Source organism: Eumetopias jubatus, unplaced genomic scaffold (genome assembly GCF_037043125.1).
Source record: "Eumetopias jubatus isolate StellerSeaLion01/CBP00866 unplaced genomic scaffold, mEumJub1_p1.0 scaffold_5, whole genome shotgun sequence".
Classification (NCBI taxonomy): Eukaryota; Metazoa; Chordata; class Mammalia; order Carnivora; family Otariidae; genus Eumetopias; species Eumetopias jubatus.
In genome coordinates, this window is record NW_028274811.1 from 120,486,791 (window position 1) to 120,505,773 (window position 18,983).

Sequence of the window (18,983 nt, forward strand, 5' to 3'; positions counted from 1 at the left end):
AGGCTTTTTCTCCCCACCCTTAGAAGAGACAAAAGGTCATGAACTCAGAAATTAAAAATTGTTTCCAAACCCAGAAAGCAATTTTTTCTATTTTGTAAGTAGAATGAACACTTCATTATAATATAAAAAAAATGGAAGCAAAAATGGGCTGAATTGAATCAATGTGTTTGCCTATCTGTTCCTTTCTTTTGTTTTCTCTACAAAAAACAAGCTCATATTTTCCTACATCTTGGCTCAGCTAAAAACAAACAACCAACCAAAACAAGTCATGGAGGAAAGACAGACACATGGAGAATACTGAAGAAATCAGAGAAGCCACATATCCATATTCACATTCCGCCATGCAGTTTATTCACCTCTACCCCACTCTACAGAGAGCATCATGTACCCTGATGACTTAAAACATTGGCAGGGTGTGAGCTGAATGGAGAAGAGATGCCAGGAAGTTTACTGGGGAAGGAAGCAGAGTTTAGGGAAAGGGAAATCCCTGGTCAGCTGCCATGGGGGCCTGAACAAAAATGCAGAGCAAGCAAGGACTGCTCCTACTCAAGGCCACCCCTGCAAGAACGAGCGAACGTGTGCTAGAATGTGACACAGCCCTCCCAAGTCCCATCCCTCTGACTGACTGAATGAGTCCGGCAAACCATCTTTGGCTGCCTACTATATACGTCCTATAGAGGCATTCCAGCTGCCACTAGCCCTGTGTGGATATAATGATTAATACGATGGTGTTCCTACCTTCAGGCTAGAAGGAGACTCAGAAATTACCATCTGAGTACTTTTTTTTTTTTGGTATCCTGTAGTCATTCCATTCATATTTAATAAGCACTGATTATATATAAAACACTGTGCTGGACATTATGCAGGATGCACGTGTGTCTAAGTAATGACTCTTGCCTCAAGAGGAAGGATTAAAAAACTGTATTACAAAGCAGTGTGGGTTTGTGCTCACAAATAGTGCTCATTAGGCTCCCTAAAAGTTCAGAAGAGGGAATGATTGCTCTGGCTGTTCACGGAAGGCTTCAAGGTAGAGGTGGTGTTTCTAGCATCTTGAAGGATGGGTAAAAGTTTAATACGTGGCAATAGGGAAAGGAAGGAGGGAACTGAGTGGTCAAAGGTACTGAGCTATGCAAGCATGGGCATGAGTATGGTGAGGGGAAGAGAGGGCAATGGAATAAATGGGAAAACTTCTCAAATTAGAATTGCTACTTGGGTGGAATACTTCATTGTTTGCTTATTATTCATCAGGTATCAGCTAAGAAGGAGGTTTATAAGTCAAGGAGACATAAAACCAGGTGGTCTGTGGCTGAGTGGGAAGAAGGTAGGAATGACCTTGTATAGGCTGAGGTGCTTGCGGCTGGCAGGCCAGAGAGTAGAGGTCTGTAAGCGTCCCTCTCAGGGACGGGTGCTGGGCAGCAGTGAGCGCCCAGGACACCACAGGCTATAGGGAAGGAAGGGATGAGCTGAGAGACAATGCACGCTTCCTTCTTTACAGCCGTTTCTCAGGCTGGCCTCTTTGGCACTGGGAGGAAACTTGTGTAGTATGAGGGGGTCCTTGAGATAGTTGCTCATCAGCTGTTGGAAAGAACTTGGGATTAAGATGGCCAGTGAACTGTAGCTTAAATTCTGGTTGAGATTTTTTCAAAAGTTGCATACCCTTGGATGAGAGGGAGATTCATCCCTGATGGGAAATGTGAGTGGTGTGTGTGTGGGCGTGTGTATTTATGTATGTGTATATATGTGTATGTGTGTGTAAATGTGTAGGGGTGTGTGTGTATGTTTAGAGTAGCAGGAAAAGGATTAAGAATTACAGAGAGGTGGGTCATTGACCTGCAGTTTGGTTTATTTTATCTTGACTTTCAAACGAAGTAAGAGTATGTTCAAGAGAATGGTTTAGCAAGATTGCCCAGAGAAATGAGGCTCTTATATAATAAGACAGATAAAAAAAATATACTTAGCATTAGTTGATAGTATACAAGTTAGTATTAAAATGTAAGGATGTAGTACAGTGCTGCACAGGTCTGGATTTGTAATAGGCAGTTTAGCTCTGTGTGTTTTATGGTTTCTCAACTTTGACATGTCCTCATGGGGGCTGTATGAAAAACCTTGTTTAGATTATCCCAAATCCATTAGTTCCACAGAGCAAACAACTTAAAGCACTTATCTTAAGCACAGGAACAGTTAGTTCAAAACACAACTCCCAGAGCCCTCCCCCTCATTAACCGAAGTTGAATTTTATTTTAAATAAATATTTAAAACTTATTTTTAAACTCTTAAATTTAGCCAAAAAAACAAATGGACTTGCAAAACAGGGACTCTGGCCCGTTTTCCCTGGGCTGAACTTCTACACAGGCGACCAAAGCCAGTTTCTGGAAACTACTTTCTCCTTGTCGTACCCCGAAGAGTTAAGTGCATGAGGTTTGCTCCTAGTCTATCTTGTGAAACGGAAGGAAGGCTGTACAATGGGACTACTGGTAAAAATCAGAATAAAGAGCAGAAGAAATACTTTCTATCCAAATGCTTTTCCATCTAGCAACTGGAAGAAAAATCCTAAAAATAAAACATCATTTACGTTCTAAGGACCACAGTTTTCATTACATACAGATCATGTGTTTTAGGCTTAAAATTCAATCTTTTCTCTAGAAAAAAGGGAAAAGCAACGGTGTCCTTTCTCCCTTCTCATCTCCTCCAGAACCTTGCATGGAAAATACACTTTCCTTTAATAGGCCAGGATCTTTTGTTGAGGAGAGTGAGTGTGGGGCATGGCAGAAGTGGGGGGTAGAGTCTTTGGGATTGAGCCTTCACAAGCCCACTTTCTTCAACAATAAGGCACCTGTGGGCAAGGAGCTGAGAGCAGAGCATCTCCAACAGGCCCCCCCAGAGCCTCCTACTGTGGTGCCTGCGATTTGCATTCAAGCTGCCCCCCTGGCCGCCACGCATGCGGCTGCCTCTGGGCCCCTCCAGTGGATAGCCTGACGTGGTTAGGCTCCTTTGTGCTTTAGTTACCAAGGCCAGGCCGGTAAAACGGAAAGCCCAGTGCGTGGGTCCCTTCCCCGAGCCTTCCTATCTCCCCTGTTCCAGTTCTGGATGAAATCCTGTCCCAGCTTCGTGTGTCCGGGAAGAGGGGTCACGATTCTATGGTTCCAGGAGTTGCCTGGGACCTGAATTCTGGGAAACAATGATGAGAATCAGAAAGCACATCTGTACGGTCCTCTTTGTGCCAGGGGCCAGTGCGAAGGCTAACACATTTGTGTACTCACTGGTGCGGTCTGGGCCTGACATCCTAGACCCTTGGATTCTACCCTTCCTAGATAAACCGGGCTGGAGGCTTATGCTACTTTGGCTAGATATTCAAAATAATTATATTTTTGTAGGGAAAACACAAAATACTGATTTTGCAAGTTGGGGTTGGCTCTAATCATGAGGTTGTGCTTGGGCATTTGGAGATGTGACAGTGTTTTCCCCTGGGATCCCAAACCCCACTAGGGCAACAGTTAATGACATCCTTCCAAATATGTTGAGGTTTGCCCTCCACCTGGTCACACTTTCTGTGGCATCTCCATTAGCACAGAGCCAGGCTTTGGACTGGGGGTGGGTGCTCAGACGCCTAGCGTGCACAGAGGAGGCCTGGAGGCAAAGGCATGTGACCCAGATGGGAGAAAGTAAGGAACAAATATATATTTGTGAGGGTTTTATACCTTTGGATTTATCTTTTTGCTCAAGTTCAGATTTGGTGAATATTAGGTAATATTAGGTATTACCATTAGGTAATATTAGGTAATAACCCATTTCCATAAAGTGGGCCCGACTATGCCCTCTCTCTCTTCAGTTTAGTTCCTTGTGCCTGCACAAATAACTTACTTTGTTCTCACTGAGCCGGCTCTCTGTACCTCCGAAATCTCTCTCCCTTTAATAGTCAATCCAATGGATACTCCAAAGTGTTACCAAACATATAAGCTTCCTGTCCAAATGTACTTCCACAGAGCAGCATAGCCTCTTCACCCCTACCTCTCTGTAGTGCTAGCCCTGAGAGAAAAAAAGTGCCTTGGGTGCCAAGCCATGTCATATCTGTGTGCCCTCTGGGGCACATCCAGGAAACCTCCCTAACCCCTGGGAAGTGGGTAAGGCCAGTATGGGTTGCCACCTCAAACTATTTACTTGTATACTGAGTACCCAGTTTTGCACTAACAACGGCCTTAGAACAAACCAATAATCGGTAGCTGGAAAGAATCAGAAGTCATTTTTGTAGCCCAGGAATTGGCTTTCTGTATCATTATGATTTTAAATTATCACCATATTACCAATAGTAACAGCACCTACCATTTGTTGATTACCTATGCTGTGCCATGCGCGGGGCTAAGTGCTTTTCATGTATTATTGACCCAAACACTCACAAGAAGGCATGAGACAAGACCTGCCATCTCTGGTTTCGTAAATGAGTTGTGAACAGACTACTCTGCATGGCATTACTCAGCGAGTGCCAGAGTCAGGCTGAGATGAGCCCATGTCTTTGGCTGCTCCCTGCATGTTCCCTCCCTTCCCCTGCTCCTCTGTGGTATAGATGGCATCAGCCTTGGACCCATGAACGCTCCCACCCTGGGAGAAAGGGTCCCGGCTACCCTTGAATCTTGGCTTAGGCTTCCCCTGGGGGTTGGGTGGAAAAGTGGAAATGATAAAGTGTTAGAACCTAAAACTTAGAAAAGGCAAAAAGGCACAACATAAGAGTAAACAGAAATGGAAATAATTCCAGGTGAGGGGTCAGAAAGAAACTAGTTGGATGGTGATTATATTGAGAGATCTTCATTTCACTCTTCCTCTGTTATTTTAGAAGACCATCGGTCAAAATGGAATAGAAAAGTACTACAATTCCTTACTGAGTATAACTAATCTAATAGGGACATAGTCTATTTTCTACTTAGACACTAAGCTGAGTCTTTTAAAACATACACGTCTTCTCAAAGCCCACCACAGATGAAGTCAAATTCAAGGCCCAGCCATGGCCAACAAGGCTTGGTGCAGTCGGGCTCTGGCCAACTCTCTGACCTCTCCTCATGTCACATCCCCATGTTTCACCTTGTGCCATCCATGCGGGCCTCCTGCTTTCCTCAAACAGATCAGCCTCAGGGCCTTTGCACTTGTAATTTACTCTCCTGCACAGTTTCCCCCCCCAGATATTCATGTGGGCCTCTCTCACTTCACTTCTGTCTCTGCTATAACACACCACGTCAGCAAGGCCCACTGTGAGCTGCTCATCTAAAGTATCACCCAAGCTCCCTACACACACACATATGCACACACACTCATGCACCCTTATCCACACCTTCACATACTCGCTCTCTCATATACACGTACACATTCATATCCTTGTGCACATCCACACACCTGCTTCCACACATTCTCGTATGCACACATTCACCACTCACTCTCTCACACACTCCCACATTTGCACACACTTCACACACACTCCTGCATATGCACACTTGCACCCACACTCTCACCCACTCACACATATCCTCACTCATATACACACACTCACCCTCAAACACTCTCATGCACATGCATGTACTCATTCACAGTGTGGACACTTTGTATCCTCTTTCTGGCTTCTCCTTTTCTTAATAACCCTTTTACTAGCTGACATTTATTTATTTTACTTATTTTTTGTTGTCTGCCTTCCCCTGTTGGAAATGAAGCTCCACGAGGCCAGGGTCCTTACCTGTTTTGTAATTGGCACTGTATCCCCAGTGCCTTAAATAGCATCAAACACATAGTAAGGGCTCAATTAATTTTTTTTGAATAAATGTATACATTTAAGTCATCAAAAAAAAATGCTTTCCATGTCCACCACTGCATGCAACTCAGTATACTTTCATCCGAAAATCCATGGAGGGAAAAGTCAGAAAGGCATAAAGCCTGCACCTTCTAATATAGAACAGCTGTACTGATCCTGGGTTCTTCAAACCGTGATGAACCCCATCTGTCCAGTGGCATGAAAAAGTCTCTAGTTCAGGTGAACGGCACTTGGTGAACTTAGGCTTCCCAGAAGAATCTGCAGAATAAACAGAAAAGGCAAAGCATGAAATCAGGAAGGTCAGGTATGGTCCTAATAAAACTCGTATGTAAAGTGGTAAAGAAGAACCATTTCCTCCAGAGACACCGTTTTCCTGGGTCACAGTTTAGGAGCTCGTTGTAATGCCAGTTATTTCTCTGTCAGCTCTCGATTCCAGGGACACTGTTCTGTCTTCATGTCAAACATTATTTTTAGGGCCTGTTTAAGAAACCAGAACTAGAGGTAGGGTTTCTTTGGAAGATGACCCCAGGAACAGGAAGTGAGGGGCCAGGGAGAGTGGAAAGGGGAGGGAGGACAGCTAATAACGTGTGTTGTCCCGTGGGTTCCCACAGTGGCCGGCCAGGGCCCACCTCCACAGAGGCCTCTCGGAGAAGCTGTAGAGTGTGGGGTGTGTCCTAGAGAAGGAGGGGAGGCTGCGGTGTTTATCCCCCAACCCCTGCCCTCCACTGCTTGAGGGCTGCCCTGGAGGTGTTCATGCCCATGAACTTCTAGGGCACACCCGCACATGGGCTGAAGATCCTGCCTGGCTTGGGAGAAGCCTGGACAGGCTCCCGAAGCGGACGTGGCAATGTGCACGATGGCGGCCGTGCACCACAGGTGCATGCACTCGCATCAGGTGGGACAAATGGATGTGACCTGGGACCGCAGCATCCACTACAGGGCATTTCCTCTTTTTATAGATTTTTTTTTTAATAAAAAGCCACTTATGTTTGCATTCTTTAAAAAGACTCAGCCTGTACATTCATGAGGTAGATGGTGACTAAAAAACTTCTGTATTCTTATGTGTCAACTCAAATTTGAGAAGTGGTGATTGCCTCCTATGTGTTAGGATATTAGCCCAAATGCCTCTGCATCTATGAAATCTGCAGCAGACAAATCTGAGGCAAAACTGATTTTCTGTATATCAATTCTCATTGTTCTCTGAGCTCCATGGCCATTTTGGAGATGGCCAAGTTTCTTTTTTTCCCCTCCTTATACGATTAGTCTTCCATTAGATTGTAAACTTAATATATTTGTTCTCTGATCTAAAGCTCCCATCCCTGGGCAATAGGGAGCCTCTCAATTTTAAAGGAGCCTTATGAATACTTTAAAACATAATTTAAAAATAAATAGCATGCAACCAAACACATAAAAATCCCTGATTCCAAGTTCCGCGTTCATATCTGGTGTTCTGAACCAAAACACATCTCTTTTTCCCTTTGTCAGCAAAATCATAATGAATGGGATGTTATAAACCTTCTAAATGAATCCATCATTCAGCCATCCATTCAACAAATACGAAACATCTACTTTGTGCCAGGCCCTCTTCCAAGAGTACAGCAGGAAACAAAACGGCTAACATTCTGGTCCTTGTGGAGTTTCCTTTTCAGTGGGGGCTGGGGAGGGGGGAAATCCCATGATGTAGAAAGATGAGCAGGGTGAAAAGATAAGGGGCTGGGAAATGGAGACCCCATCCTCCTTTCACTGATACCCATATGAATGCAGTGAAGAAGCTCAGGCTGGGGAAATGTGTCCTCATTTTAGAACATCTGCTTCCCCAAAGAGTCTGGCCACAAGCAAATGAATCTTCAGGAAATCCTGAGTTGCAGATAGGGCCTTTGCCCTGATAACACATGTTGGGGGTGGTAGAATGTCTTTCTTAATGAAATTCCATGGTCATATGGTTGTAAGAGATATTCTTTTTTCCTGTATTAACTAAGAGATTGACAAGAGTTTCAGGGCATGGATAGGATCTGCTTGGTACCAAGGGCAGATGCTCAGCCCTCTCTAGGTGGTCAGCACCTACGAACCTCTCTGAGAGCACTGAAGTGTAGGGGCCTGTATGATCTGCTATAAATGAATACAGTGAAAAAGGTGTGTGTTTTGTTAAGTAAGCACCTATTATACAGTAGAGTACCTGGAAATGTTCCTTTTTCTATTAGCTGAAGCGCTGGAAAGGTTATTTGCAGACCCTCCCAGAAAATAAGCAATTAATAAAACATATTTAAGCCACAACTATTTTTAATGCCTGCAGGTTTGAGGAGAGTATTGCAGATTCTGACTACTCCTCTGCATAGAAGTTTAAGAAGCAGAAATGCACTGGATTACAAATTCAGAGATTTGTGTTTGAGTTATGGCTCTGATACTCTTCAGCCCTGATCTTCCCAAGCCGTTTGTGCCTCAGTCTCCTCAATAGAGAGGCTGGAAGAGATGAGACTCAAGCTACTTTACAATTTCACTTTTATAATAAACGATGTATACCACCATTAACAATAATGTACACAATGAAAACATAATTTTGGCCTTTAAGCCAAAACAACCAGAGAACACCAAAAGCAAACACCATTCAGGTTCTCATATTCCCTGTGCAACAAACCTACCACATAATGGCAAGAATAGTAAAACCCAACCCAAAAACTTGAAACAGAAAAGGAAAAAAAATTTTTTTTGCTAGCTGGGGGAAAAAAAACTTAAAAAAATTAATTTGAAACACATTTTTCTTGCTTACACTTAGTATGCTTGTTTATTCTGTTTTGTTTTAACTCCAGATGTATAAAAAGCCCCCTATTATCTCCTCATTCTAAATAAGAAATAGGAAATTTATGGTTCATAGTTGTGGTGCTCATGTGACGAAGCGTGTGCCCACACAGGAACTCTGATACAGACGTAGTGCAGCCCAGCTATTTTTAATTTGTCTTTTTTTGATTGTATTTTTCACTGTGCACTGTCCTTTCCCTACCTTTCTCCTTTCTTTCTCTTTCCTTGCACTCTCTTCTCCTTCCTTCCTCCTTCCTTTCATGTGTGGGTATGTGCTGTTAAGTGCTGTAGCAGACAGACTCTTCAGATGGCCCCAGTGATCCCTGTTTCCTGTTATTTATAAGATTTTGTATATCATCTCCTTGAATAATTTGCTAATGTAATCTAATCTAACCTACAGAATATGGCAGAATTGAGGGGATGTCATATCTGTGATTAGGCTACAAAGACTGTGACTTCCGTCTTGCCACTAGATTCTCATTCTTGTTGGTTTTGGTGAAGCAAGCTGCCATGTTGGTGGAAACCAAATAATTAAGGACTGAGAGTGGCCTCTCACCAATAACTAGCAAGTCTAACAACACTTGAAGAACGGAATCCTGCCAACAACGATGGAAGTTGATCCTTCCCCAGTCCGGCCTTCAGATGAGACCACAGCCCTGGCTGACACTTTGATTATAGCCTTGTGAGAGTGTGAAGCAGAAGATGGGTTAATTTAGAGGAAGGACAGGGAATAATATTAACTGAATGCTGTTTATACAGAATAAATGAATCCAATATATCAGAACTTGAAAGCGGTGTTCAACAATGGCATAAGCCACTTTTCTTAGCAAATGGTACGTGTCACAATGAGAGTGGGAAAGTACATAACTTCTTTGTTGGAGGCAAGAAGAACTGCAGTGTAGCTGGCTGCTTAGCTACTTCTCAGTCACCTCCTGCTTCAGCCATTACAACTGTGGCTGAAGAGAGCTGGCATTATTAGAGTTCAGCTCCTTAGCATCTTGTTGAGGTTTCCCAAGTCCGAGAGGTACTGGCCTTAAAATGAGCACCTCTCCGATTATGTCTGAAAATCCTAGTAGAAGCTTGTTTTATATTTCACTTAAAGACAACAAAATGGCTACCATACATTCTCAGGTCCTCTCTGATGAGCCACAAACAATAATTTTTGAACTAGTAATAACTCCTGCTCTCTCACGATTTTTAGCCTAAACCTAGAGACAGTATAGTTCAATATCCATTTATAGCAAGTCTAAAAAGAAAGCCACACTTGACAAGAGAGCCTCGTTTTGGCCCTAAATTAATTCTCACTAGGAGAAATGAGTGTTCTAACTCAAGTGAGCCCATATTCTGAAAAAATGTTAATATTAGCACTGATCAGCACTCAAAATCATGACAATAGATTTGGGATTCATTTTTATTTTCTCTTTGGAGTCTTCATTTTGAAAATGAGGATTTTGACTTGCAACTACATATTTATTTTAGTTATTAACACCATGTTATATACATCACCTTCCATATTATACCATGTTGAATACTTTACATATATTGTCTCCTTAATACTGACAATAATTCCAGAAGGTGGGCATTATGTCCACTTAGAAATGGGTGAAAAACTGGAGTTGAGAGAAGTGAGTTGTGTTTATACTGCACTAGGTAGGAGAGACGGGATTAAAATACAGGTCTGTATGATTTCAAGCCTAAATTCAGCACTAGCAAAAAATAGTAGCTTTTTTGTTAGGCAATTTTCTCTTGCTTCTCAAAAAATTCCCAGAAGGGAAAAATGACAAGCTCAGATGTGCTCTTAATTCAATTCTCAGAAATCAGTAAGCTGGCAAGCCCTAAGAGCAGCGTTTCCTAATTGTAATTGCACATTGGAATCAACAGGGGAGCTTTGAAAGACACTGATGCCTTGGCCTGCTCCCAGAGACTTGAGTCAATTTGTCTGGGGTGCAGCCTGGGTGTCATGATTTTTAAAAGTTCTCCAGGTGCTTGCAATGTGTGGCACAGGTTGAGAGCCACCGGTGTAGAGAAATGAATTATAAGTAAGTAAGCACTGAAAAGTTGGCTTTCTACATTATTAGCTTGTCTGATCAGTTCTAGCAGAGCTTTGTACCAAGAGTGACATTTGACCTGGGCGCCTGGCTGGCCCAGTCAGTAGAGTGTGTGACTCTTGATCTTGGGGTCGTGGGTTCGAGCCCCATGTTGGGTGCAGAGCTTGAAAAAAGAGAAAAGAGTGACACGTAGTGTAAACTCCCACGAGTCTAATTTGAGAGGGTGTGGGAAGGATATGAATATTAATTATCACCTCAGAAGAGCAAATGATGAGCACTGGAGAACTAAGAGATATTTTAAATATATGCGCCTATGGTGCATGTCTCAACGCTAATCCTGCCTAAGCTTCTGATGGACTATAAACTGGTAATGGGAATTAATTAAGAAGTTAAACTGGTATTCCGACTGAAATTATTATTCGGAGAGTTTTACTAAATTCAAGTCTGTAAATGTTGATCGAATGACAGTGTGCTTAGTACATCTTTACAAGTTTTAATTCTTAGTCGTTAAGGGGACAGTGTCAGAGAGAGCTGGAGGCACTGCTGTTGTAACACGTCACCATTGACAGTGACCATGGCTGATTTTGCCAGTCAGACTAGCTGGGCCGGCCAAAGTTGGCTCCCTTCGTCACTGCCCAGTAGCTCTCTCGTTGGAAGAAGATGGTCTTCCTGACAGTACGCAGAGGGAAGGCCATCAAGCAGCTGTTACACAATGAAGTAGTCTTGTGTTCTTACCCTCCCTCACCAGACATGCATTTCTATCCTCTACTCATGACAAAGCAGAAACAAAAACAAAGGAGATGACACACCCAGTTCCCAAGGTCTGCTTCCTGTTGGGGGTTGGGGGAGAGGGAAGAAGGGGAGCAATCGAAGTGGGAGGAGAGGGTTGGCGGGAAAGGACAACCTTCTTCAGAAAGCTGCGGGTTGTGCAGTGGGAGGCACCCAGCAGCCCCCTGCCCTGAAATGTGGAACCTCCACTGCACCATGTCATGTGGACCATCTGCTGTCCCCAGTCCTGAGCACTGGTTATCATCCCTGAACGGAGCCTGAGGACTTGGATACCTTGTGTGGGGGCAGAAGCTGGAAGGGAAAACCTCCCCTTCGGACCAAAGGGAAACTACATACAGTCAGTTGAGAATTTCCTTTTGAGTTGGGCAGGAGCTGGGCAACAAAACGACATCCTTAATATGACTAAGAATTAAAACTTGTAAAGATGTACTAAAGAAAACAATTTTATGGAATAAACATCAAACATGATTTTAATCACGAAAGATGGAAGAAGTAATAAGACCAAATCAGAGTATGTGGTTATATGTGCATGACCAATGAAAGAGGAAATACCATAACGAGAGAAAAGCAAGACACACAGTGGACTGTGTGCTAGCTGAAGCATCTGAAGTACATGCGGTCATATGGTGATAGCTATTTCCCTCGCTGGTTAGAGGTGATTTCTGTGGTTGTCTTCTAGAAGGTCATAACTACTGAAGTCTGAGTTGTAGATAATTGGAGGATGTTGTTATATTATCACATATTAGTATTAAATTAAGAAAATCCAAGCAAAGTCTTTATGTGTTCCTGAGAAGCAATTCAAATTCCTCATGCTGGGAAGAAAATTATCAGTGCCTCACACAGACACTGTGGGGATCTCTGGAATATTAAGAATGCTCCTTGATGCTTTTCCCTGATGATCTGGGTTCTCTGGAATCATGGCACAAGTGTTATCAGCTTCTTGGCAATGATCTTTTCAGAAAAAGCTCGTTAAAGCTGAATTGGAATTTGGAGAATTCTGGTTATGTCACGACGACTCCATCCAAAGATTCCACCTCTCTAAGCCAAAGCCACCCTGAATGGAATGGGCTGGGAGGTTGAATCGTACTTTAAACATTTTATGTGTCATTTGTTTGTAAAGGAAATCCAGCCTAAATATTTGCCGGGGCATCCTGGGGATGAGGTTCTGCACTGAGGGGTACTGAGTTTTGCACAGTGTTTGTAAATGCTTAGCTTGAGAGGACTAGACCCTTCCCCTAGCTTGCGGGGGGGGGGGTCCTCCCTTTTGAAGCTCCGCTCTGAGGCCACACATCCTTGTCCAAAGTACTCTTACCATTTCCAAAGTGCTTTTCTTATATATGAAGAGCTTCAGGAAATCAGTGATTCCTCCAACTAAGAGAACCTTATACCTATCCCCTTTTCCTGAAGGTCATGTCCTTGATGGATGCTGGCTGTCAAAGTACGGTAAAAGAAATCTGCAAACTTCCTGGTTGATCACTATTGTCAAGTGTAACTGGACTGCCTTATAATATAACATAATGTCAGTGAGCACAATAAAAAAAAAAAAAGACTGGCCAGCGTTTTTTTTTTTTTTTTTTTAACCTATGGAATTGCCAAGCAGTTATGAAACCACAAATAGTGAGTTTGTAGGCAATTGGCAAAAAAGGCCTTAAATTAATGGTAGAAATTGGCAAAAAACTTAATAAAGTATTTCATATTGGACAATACTTTATGTAAGGAATTCACCTTCATACTTGTTTTCCTTTATGGTTCTCTGAGGAACTGAGGAGGTCATAGCTGTAAAGTCTTCAGGTACTTCTTGGTTTAGACTTGAGAACAAGAGTTCACAAGCTCTTTCCCGAAATGTTCATTTCCCTCTATTTTAAATTAAACTCTAGTATACTTTTAACAATGGTTCCTGGTTCATTTAAAAAATGGTAGGGCTCACTAAAATAAAGGCTTAGTGAACATGTCTAGTTACTTTGAGATGAATGTCAAGTCAGCTGAACTTCATCATTAGTATCTTGGAGAAGTGTTTACCGCACACATGGTCTGGCAGGAAATTTAACTGCACGCAGCCTGTAGAGATAGCTCATGTGGCTAGCAACATCAGGAAGCAGAGAGTGTGCGTGCGCTACTACTAGCATTTCAACATTTATCTTTTTACCAAAACTTGCTTTATGTTGCTTATTTTTCATGGAATACTTTATAAGAATTTATTGCCCTTCTTAAATACTTATGATTGAACATAATTAATAGTAGTTTTCAACACTCAGGGGCATTAATCAATGATCTTTCTCCTCTTTCCTTTCTCTTCCATAGCACGTCTCTGGTGATGGTTACACAGCATTGCGAATACACTAAAAACTACTTTTAAATGGTTAAAATGGCATTTTTTTAATGTGAGTTTTAGCTCAGTAAGAAAATCTATCTAAAATGTATAAAGCAACAAGTTATACTTAACACTAAGATTCACTACATGTAATTTTTATTTTTTCTAAGCCTCTATTGGACACTTCTTCAATTTGAAAATCACTTTTCATAAATTTTAACTTTGTCATTGTCAAAAAAACAGGGATTGTAACTCACTGAACAAAAGACACTACTGAATCCCTTGTTCTTATGAAAATATCCTGGATGAACCCTAGCTAAAGCACTTGTGAAAGTGATTGTTGGGTTCTTTTTTTTTTTTAAGTATTTTTTAAAAAGATTTATTTATTAGAAAGAGAGACAGTGTACGCACGAAAGTGAAGGGAGGGGCAGAGGGAGAGAATCCAAGGAGACTCCCTGCTGAGCGGGGAGCCCGACAGTCCTTGATCTCAGGATCCACGAGATCATGACCTGAGCCAGAACCAAGAGTCAGATGCTTAACCGACTGAGCCACCCAGGCGCCGAGGTTGTCAGGTTCTTTTTAATGAGATGATACAAATTCCTGAAAAACAGTAGCTGAAGGGGGTCTACAGGCAGAGTGGACACGTTCCATGCTGGAATCACCCGTGGAATTTAAAAAGATACTGACACTTGAGTCCCATCCTTCAACATTCGATTTTAATTGGTAATTTATGGAATGACCATTTTAATTGTCTGGGCTTTGGAATTTTAAAAGCTCCCCAGTGGCTTTCAAGGGTAGCAGAGTGTAAGAACTACTGACTTCTGTCTTTCCCCTTCTGAGCCCTGAAGACACTGTGCTTGTTTTTCACCACCAGAGCCTCTGGTCTGGTTCTCAAATGCAAGTTCTTGGCCAGGAACAGGAGGAAAGAGTAAGTGTGGGGACATTCTAAACCAAGCCTGAAAGTATGGCAGTGCTTTGCCATCACATCTCTGTCACTGAAAAATATGAACCTCCTGAAGTCTAAGGGAAGCCTTTGACTGCCAGAAGAAACCGACTGACAAATGAGACTATTTTCCCCATCTTGTAATTTTGTTGAGGCCAGTTAATCCTCACTGATGATGATATACCCTGTTACGTAATTTCATGTCTAGGGTTAGGAGTTTCAAAGGCAACAAAACACGGTCTTTTGTAGTAAGCACACTGAAGTCTTTTTGTTTCAGGTTTTACAGCTACATTCACCATTGAGTCATTCATGGATTCCCTTATTCAACAAACAATCATTGAACACCTGCTTACAGGCCAGGTTTCAGCTTAACACCTTCACTTGCTGGAACAGTGTATTTGGTCCAAGGATAACGGCACACCAGACAGACTGTTTTATATAAATGGGCTGGCCTGGTTCCCTGAGAAAGAGAATCGGCTCGTTGGCTCTTAACTTTTGCTCTGTGTACATGCTCTCGCTTGGTAGGATTGCTGCCACCGCTTTTGGGTTCCTAAGTCTATATTCAGATTTAAAAAGTGTTCCATGCGTATGTTTCCATGTCCACAAAAGAATGCCAACATGACAAATATAAAGACAAATATGGTATATGTGGACATGATCTCCAAAATGCAGGAGCAGAGAACAATTTTTCTATAAATACGTATACATATTTCTCAAGAACATACCTTGTCATTCTCCTGTATGTGTGTTTTAGTTTTTTAAGGTATTTACTGCGACAGTAAGGTAGCTGTGCCACGCTGCATTCTTCTAAACCGAGGGTTCTCAACCAGGGATGAGTCTTTTTCCCAGGAGACATGTGGCAGTGTCCGGAGACATCTGTAATTGTCATGACTGGTGGAAGGGGTGCTACTAGCATTTAACAGGTAGCAGCTCGGGATATTGTAAAACACAGGCCACCATACAGAACAGTCCCTACAACAAAGAATTCTTGGGCCCAAAATGTCAATAGTGCCCCGCTCCACGCAAATAAAAACCACTAAATTATGAACTCGTTCTCCCAAATTCAAAGATGTGTTCATAGTGAAAAGAACTAACATAAAAATCTAAGTCTCCAATCTCTTCTATCCCTTTACCTCTCCAAATTCTTTTTCTGCTCAACAAAGAAAAACACCTTGCATTTTTAAGTCCTTCGGATTTTGTTTTGTTTTGTTTTCTTCGGATTTTTTTAAAAGAGACTTCCACACAGAAGTTCCAAGTTTCAGTTAATCAAGAAGCATTTATATAGCATCTATTATGCATAGGGCACTGTTCTTTAGGTGCAATGGGAATTGTAAAAATAAAATGACACATGGATTTTGTCTTGCAAGAGCTCTATAAGCTAGTACAGGAAATAATACATGTATATATGAGAAGTAGCTAACAATAAAAGGCAGTTAAAATAAAGATAATTGCCTTAAGAAATCAGAGAAAGTAGTGATTACTAAGAGCTGAGGGTATAAGCACAGAAGGTTCCAAAGAGAACTGAGGAGAGGGTGATGGACTCATCCCAGTTTGCCAACATGGAGACTCGCTGACTGATGGACTCATCCCAGTTTGCCAACATGGAGACTCGCGGATTGATGGACTCATCCCAGTTTGCCAACATGGAGACTCGCTGATGGATGATCACCCACCAAATGCCACTAGGGGCACATCTGTACACAAAGTTTTCTTTACCCTCTTACTTACTGAATCCGAATCTGCATTCTAACCAGATCCCAGCTTATCTGTATGTAGAGTGAAGACTGAGAAACATTGATTTAAGGCAGCTGACTGCCAGCTAAGGGCTCCAACTGGACCAGTGGTTCTCAACTCTGGATACACATTAGAATCACTTGGGGATCTTTAACAAAATACCTTCTAGAGATTTAATTTAATTAGATTGGGTGATGTCTTACACAATGTTTATTTGTCAATTATATCTAAAAACAACAACACTATTTTCAACTTATTGAGTAAAAAGATTAGGGTGATGCCTGGGCATTGGTATTTCTCAAATGCCCCATGTGACTCTAAGGTGCAACCAGGTTTGAGGAACACTGAATTAGAACAGTGAGTTTCTTCGTGTTTTTTTTTTTTAATTATTTATTTATTTATTTGACAGAGAGAGACACAGTGAGAGAGGGAACACAAGCAGGGCGAGTGGGAGAGGGGGAAGCAGGCTTCCCTCCGAGCAGGGAGCCCAATGCGGGGCTCGATCCCAGGACCCCGGGATCATGACCTGAGCCGAAGGCAGATGTTCAATGACTGAGCCACCCAGGCGCCCCGAACAGTGAGTTCCTATGTTAGATTAATGCAATGAATTCCTTAAGCAAACAGACTGAAAAGCCCCTCAAATGCCAAGTCCTGTGAAAAATATACCCAATAAGAATTAGCAAGGTGAAGCGGCATGCACTGAATCTCAGGGGGAACTGGACCAACCCCTGTGTCATGAGGATGGGATGCTGAGTGTGTCTGTGTTGGCTCTCAGGGCAAAGCAGTGTGGTGGCAGCACAAGCTTCTCTTGTGGGTGACCTCGCTGGGTCGCTCAGTAAGGTCCAGCCTTAAATTCCACTTGTGTGGAGCAGGAACATATGCTCACAGCTGTGTTTCAAGGGTTCTAATGCTTCAGTTTCAAGTATATACGGTGGTGAGAGTGCAGCTGCCTTAACTGTGGGAGTCATGGAAGTTAGTGTTAGATTCTTTGCCATAATCCTGGGAGTGGAGCCAAGTCTAGGTGCCAAGATGGTCCCGTGTCAGTCCACCCAGGAGAACAGCCATACTTGCCTTTGTGGGAAACTTACAACTTCTCAGTGGAACACATTATGCCAATCCCTGGCACCATTCAACTGCAACAAATTTCCTAAGCCTCCATAGTTCTTCATTCATTGGCTCCTTCTGGAGCTCTTTGTTGGACAGATCTGGGTTTTTTAGAGAGATGCTTCTCAAACTTTAATGTGTAAAGACATCACCTAGGGATTTTGCTAAAATGCAGATTCAGTAAGTGAGGACTGAGATTTTACACTTTTGATAAGTTTGCAGATGCTGCCTATGCTGCTTCTGGTGACCACATTCTGAGAAGCAAAAAGTAAGATCTGTGCTGTCCAAAATGGTAGCCTTGAGCCTCATGTGGCTATTGAGCACTTGAGATGGAGTCAGTGTGACCAAGGACTTGAATTTTTAATTTTATTAAGTTTTTTTTTCTCGAGTTTTAAGGAGCTTTCAATCAAACTTAAAAATGAAATGGTGCAGAATATTTTTCATTAATATAACTTTATTGCTTCAGCAGGACTACATTTCACTTTAACTACTGAAGATTTAGTGTCCCAACTGAGATGTGCTGTAAATATGAAATACACACTGGATTTTGAAGAATTATTATGCAAAAATAACAAAAAAATCTCATTAATGTTTTTATTAGACTAATTACATGTTGGAATGATACTATTTTGGATATATTGGGCTAAGTAAGATATATTATCAAAATTAAATTTACCTGTTTTTTACTTTTTTAATGTGGCTACTAGGAAATTTGAAATTGCATATATAGCTCCCATTATATTTCTGTTTTATAGTGTTTGTTTAGATGGTAGAACTGCTTTTAAAGGAAAACCCATATTTAATTAAAAAGGAAGAATTTAGAAAATACATTGCATCAGGCTTAAATATGAAATACCTAAAAAGTTGCTAAATTGGCATATTGTGCATTATGGTAGAGTGTGACCGCTGTACCATAGTGCTATAGATTTCATAAATTCATAAGATTTCAACAAATCCATCCCCTCTGGTTCACTCTCCTGAGAGGGCTCAGAGTTTTCATCTAGTTCATGGATGCTCAAGAGCTCCTCAGCAGGAGACTCAACCTAACCTTCCTGAGCAGAGACCCTAATATTCTAAAATTTTCTTTCCTACCTTGTTTTGTTTAAAACACACCCACCCCCATTTCCAATCTTAAATCCCTGCTAGGTAGGGCCAATAGGGAGTAGTAGAAAGAGCCCAGGCTTGGAAGCCAGCTGGATTTAGGTTTGAATCCCAGGTGGGCAACTTACTAGAAATATTACATAAATTTTCTAAGCCCCAGCTTCCTCATGGATAAAATGAGAGCAAAATATTTACACAGTTGATGAAAATTATATCAGATTATTTACATAAAGTATCTGGCACATGGTTGGTTTTCAACGAAGAACCACCACCAGTACTACAGAGAACAAATTCAGCAATTCTTATGGATAGGTAGATCCGGACCTTCATCTATTGACCTCCAAGGAAAATTGTGAACTTTATACA

At 42.0% G+C, this 18,983-nt stretch overlaps 1 protein-coding gene across 2 annotated transcripts in view; it reads right to left on the reverse strand.

Annotated features, from left to right (window-relative positions):
- The window catches only part of GHR (growth hormone receptor), a 134,201-nt gene that overhangs the window by 24,427 nt on the left and 90,791 nt on the right, over positions 1-18,983 (reverse strand). For both annotated transcript variants that reach the window (XM_028097994.2, XM_088023699.1), the window contains one exon: positions 5,920-6,049. In XM_028097994.2, the coding sequence (XP_027953795.1) occupies positions 5,920-6,049 (130 nt within the window). The remainder of the gene's footprint in view (positions 1-5,919; positions 6,050-18,983) is intronic.